Raw genomic sequence first — 5,283 nt, forward strand, 5'->3', positions numbered from 1 at the left:
GGCCAGTCCTCGCGCCCGCCGCTCTTCCCCGCGGAGCTCCCGCGGTTCGTGTTTCCGACCCCGTCTGTTCTTGGCTGTAAGTGACGTGACAGCAGCGAGTGATTTCACACTCTCGGCCTGTCGTGGTTTATTTACAGTGTTTGGGGTGCTACCGGCACCGAACAAACTCTCCGTTTCCGGCAGATAAAATAACATTAGCAAATAAGCCGGTATTAGTCCTCCAAAAATAAGCTTTCACAAACCTTCCTCTGTCCATTATTAGCTCAGAGTGAAAGCCCCTTTTTCTTGCTTGTTTATCTTAATACTAGAGTTTAAGAAAAAAAAAATCTTTGAAAATTGCCCATAAGTTCACAGACATGTCAGAGAAGACTCAGCAGAGCTTGCGCTCTAGACCAGTGGTTCTCAACCTTCCACATGCCGCGACCCTTTAATACAGTTCCTCATGTTGTGGTGACCCCCAATTTCATTGTTACAAATTGAACATCATTACAGCATAGTGATTAATGACAAAAACACTATGTAATTATATATGTGTTTTCCGATGGTCTTAGGCGACCCCTGTGAAAGGGTCGTTCGGCCCCCAAAGGGGTCGCGACCCACAGGTTGAGAACCGCTGCTCTAGCTATTAAGATTGAAGCTTTCATTTCAATTGAAGTAGATCAATCGAATTCCTCAGATTATGTATCGGGTGTCATATTGCCGTAGGCTAGGACGGGGAGCAGCTGATTCGGAGTCTCCAATCTAAAAGAGCCCACAGTCCAGAAAGGGAACAGGGTGCACAAATGATTAGGGTACAAGCCAGGTAAGGACCATAGGACGAGTCACAGTTGTGTGGGGCACAGAGGAGGGCCTGATTGATACCTCTGACTGTGGAGACGAAAGGAGGCGTCCTGGAGAAAGTGGCATTTGAGCTGTAACTTGGAGGAATGACGTATGGAGGTAAATGTACCCTAAGGTTTTGCTAATTGAAGGTCATGTTCAAAGCAGTGTAATTCTTCGTGACTGTGTGATGGCTGGGAATGTCTACAAGATGTCAAAGAGATGAAAACAGTAAAAATGTTTGGCGTGGTAGTACTGATGGTGTTTTTGATGATAAGTAAGAGACTGACTGTATTAGCTACTCTGGATACTGGTGGGACAGCTGTCCAATAGAAGGCTCCGTGATGATGGTAATGTTTTACATCTGCATTGTTCAGCTCGGCACCCTTCAGTCACATGCGACTATTGAGCCCCTGGAATGTGGCCCCTGTGACTGAAGGAGGGAATTTTAAATTTTATTTTCATTAACTTAAGTTTAAATAGCTACTGTGTCAGACAGCACTGGGCGGGAGCCTGTCACTGGACGCCATGGAACACATTAACTCTAGTTATTGCTAGTGTAAGTACAGGAGTGGACAGGGAGCCAGAAAGTAAATATTTCAGGCTTTGCAGACTACATGGTCGCTGGCATGGTCTCCGTCACATATTCTTTTTTATTTGTTGTGTTTTGTTTTCTACAACCCATTCAAAATGTAAAAAAAACAACGAACACACACACACACCACTTTGAAGGCCTCATTTGGCCCAGTAGCTTTGTTTGCAGACCTCTGGGTTAGACTAGTAGTTCCTAAATTTTCAGCCAAAGGAAATACTTATGGGTTCCATTTGTTAAATAGTTAGGTCCAGACAACTTAAAGAGTTGCTATTAAGTTGAAACAAATGTATTTCCTAACTACATAGTACCCTTTTAAAAATAATAATATGCATAAATTAAAGGAAAATATATTTTAATTTTATTCTTTTAAAAAATATATATTTTTATTGATTTTTTACAGAGAGGAAGGGAGAGGGATAGAGAGTTAGAAACATCGATGAGAGAAACATCAATCAGCTGCCTCCTGCACACCCACTACGGGGGATGTGCCCACAACCAAGGTACATACCCTTGACCGGAATTGGGACCCTTCAGTCTGCAGGCCGACGCTCTATCCACTGAGCAAAACCAGTTAGGGCTTAATTTTATTAATAATCACAATTATTTACCAACTAGAGGCCCGATGCACAAAATTCATGCAAGGGGCTTGGCCCCCACCACCACGATGGCCTCGGGCCTCTGCCACTTCTGCCTGGCCCCCACCTGCTGCCCCCCACCCGCTGCCCTCTGTGGCTTGGTCCGGAAGGACATCTGGTCTAATTAGCATATTACACTTTTATTATTATAGATTGGATATGTGTGCCTGTTGAGCACTGCACAGCTTCTCAAATCTTGGAGTTAGATCGGCCACTGCCTCCCTCATTTCCTGTACCACGTTGATTAAAAGAACTGCTTTATATCACAGCATCTGCCAAAGACCCAGCTTTGCAATAATACAGGGTGTCCCCAAAACATGTATACACACTTTAACAGCTGATAGCTCAATTAATGTTTCTTTTCAGCCAGACTAAGATTTGAACAAAGGAAGTTCATCCTAAAATGCTACTGGAAGTCTAAAAACGCAGTTGAAGTACAAACACTGCCTTTATAATTATTCACAGGGTGTCGCCCCCCAAAATTTATTCACACTTTAACAGCTGATTATACTTTAACACTTAATTTTCAGTCCTTTTCAGATTTAACTGATTTGAAATAAAGGGTGAAGTTAGATTAAGCTTTGAACAACAACAAAAAATTTATCCACTGGACCAGTGGTTCCCAAACTTATTTGGCCTACCACCCCCTTTCCAGAAAAAATATTACTCAGCCCCTGGAAATTAATTTTTTAAAAATTTTAATAGCAGTTACTCATCGCCCCCAAATGCACCTGTGGCCATCACCGCCCCTCTGGATCGCTGCAGCGCCCACCGGGAGGCGGTAGCGCCCACTTTGGGAATCACTGCACTAGACTTGTTATGGGGATACTGGCAACATTCGACGAATTGAGGACACACAAATACTCAACGAAATGATTTTTGATGTTTGTGATTCCATTGCTTCAAGTTCTCAGCAGTGCCTGGACCAGAATGGTCATCAGTTTAAAAACAGCCATTGACAAAAAAAAAAAAAAAAAAAAAAATTATTCATTTATGTAGATTCTTTTAAATTTTGAAAATGAACTGTATGTTAATAAATTCTGACTTTATAATCATTCAAAGTGTGTATACATTTTTGGGGGACATCCTATATGTTATCAAAACTAATGTAATACGAATAGGTACTATTTTGAGCTAGTAGTTCATGCGGTGCCTGACATGTTGGGAACTGCCATTTCTCACAAACTTTAAAATATCTCAGGACACCTCTGAGTATACAGTAGCACCCCAGGTGTAACCGTGACCTTCTGGTTCATAGGTCGACGCTCAACCACTGAGCCAAGCTGGCCAGGCCATAACAGAATTTTATAAATGAGGCTTAACATGGGAATCTAGGGTCTCCTATTTCTGTTGAAGTTGGAACTTATAGTTATGTGATAAATAGAATAATTTTAAAAGGAGACTTAAATAATTTTTTAATCTCTCCACATAAGTGCCAGCTAGTTTGTAGATTAGACAGGAATGATGCTCAATGCTAATTTTAAACAGTGAAGATGTTTAGGTGATTCTGATGAGATAGTATTTAATATCATTATTTGTGAATTTGAATATGTTACTGAATTTTAAAATATTCTCAAAAAGAGAAAAAATATGCAAGTGAGTGATCATAAAGTAACTTTTAAGAATTATTTCTTAATTACTCATTCAGCAAATTGGTACTATGCTGGACTCTGAACTTAAGAGACACCGGCCCTATTCTCAATAGTTTTCTGTTGCCCTAACCAGTTTGGCTCAGTGGATAGAGCGTGGGCCTGCGGACTCAAGGGTCCCAGGTTCGATTCCGGTCAAGGGCATGTACCTTGGTTGTGGGCACATCCCCAGTGGGGAGTGTGCAGGAGGCAGCTGATTGATGTTTCTCCCTCATCGATGTTTCTAACTCTCTATCCCTCTCCCTTCCTCTCTGTAAAAAACCGATAAAATATATTTAAAAAAATAGTTTACTGTTGGGGCAAGGGTAGTTTGGGGAGATAACAGGAATAAATTAATTTACATAACAGACTTAAATTACAGTGTGGTAATATTACAAAGGAGACATATGCAGTGCTACAAAGCGTGCTTTTCTTGGCTTTCTTGACAAGGGAGAATATAAATTTAATGACTCAGGAAAGAGCTTTGTGTGTGCAAGAATAGAAATGCTAGTGTGGCCAGCATGGTGAATAAGGAAGACAGTGATATGAGAGACAGTATGAAGTCTGAGGGACAGATAGGGATCAGGTATTGTAGAGCTTTGGTAGGTCCTGGTGAAGTTTATCTCAGTATGATGGAAAGCCATTGAAGAGTTTTAAGTAGGGGAAGATAACTGCCTAATAAGTGGGAAAAGGATGAGCGGGGGGTAGGAGGGGAAGGGGAGGATAAGAGTGAAAACAGGGATACCAGTGAGGTGGATATTGCAGTATTGTACACGAGTGATAATGGTAGCTTGAACTACGGTGGTAGTACTAACAATAGAAGTGAATGGGTTTGGAATATATATTGGAAATAGAACTATTAAGACTTGATGATGGATAAGAAGTGGAAATAGCTGTCATACTTGTTTGATCTTTCTCTCTTTTCTCTTTTATTGGTCTTAGAGAGAGGATGGGAGAAAGGAGGGGGGAGAGAGAGAGATCCTTCAATCTAGGTATCTACTAGTAGGTATGTGCCCTGACTGGAATCAAACCCTCCACCTTTCAGCGTACCAGTCAATGCTCCAATCAACTCAGCCACACCTGCTAGGGCACCCTTGTTTGGTCTCAAAGGGAAAGTTTTCAAAGTTTCACTATTAAATTGATGTTTGCTATTGTTTTTTAAATAGATATTGTTTATTAGATTAACGGATTTACTTTCTATTCCTAGTTTGCTAAGTTTTTCTTTTGTCTTAAACATGAAAGGATGTTTAAAGTTCATCAAACATTTTTTTATTGGTTAAGATGATCATATGATTTTTTCATTTTAATCTGTTAGTATGATCAATTATAAAATTAATTTTCTAATGTTAAATCAGTTTTGCATTTCTGGAATAAAACCAACATGACCATGATATATATCCTTTTTACAAATTGCTAGCTCCTTTTTGCTATTTATTTAGGATTTTTATATTAATGTAGTGTAATCTTTTCTTTTTTATTTTAATATATTTTATTGATTTTTTTTTTTTTTTTACAGAGAGGAAAGGAGAGGGATAGAGAAGTTAGAAACATCGATGAGAGAGAAACATCAATCAGCTGCCTCCTGCACACCCCCTACTGGGGATGT

General features: G+C 40.1%; 1 protein-coding gene across 1 annotated transcript in view; it reads left to right on the plus strand.

The window, feature by feature from the left end:
• The window catches only part of CASC5 (cancer susceptibility candidate 5), a 72,357-nt gene that overhangs the window by 309 nt on the left and 66,765 nt on the right, over positions 1-5,283 (plus strand). Inside the window, 1 exon segment of the mRNA XM_014534789.1 lies at positions 799-802. Coding sequence (XP_014390275.1) covers positions 799-802 — 4 coding nt within the window.

The sequence above is a fragment of the Myotis brandtii genome, unplaced genomic scaffold (genome assembly GCF_000412655.1).
Source record: "Myotis brandtii unplaced genomic scaffold, ASM41265v1 scaffold133, whole genome shotgun sequence".
In the NCBI taxonomy this organism is placed as follows: Eukaryota; Metazoa; Chordata; class Mammalia; order Chiroptera; family Vespertilionidae; genus Myotis; species Myotis brandtii.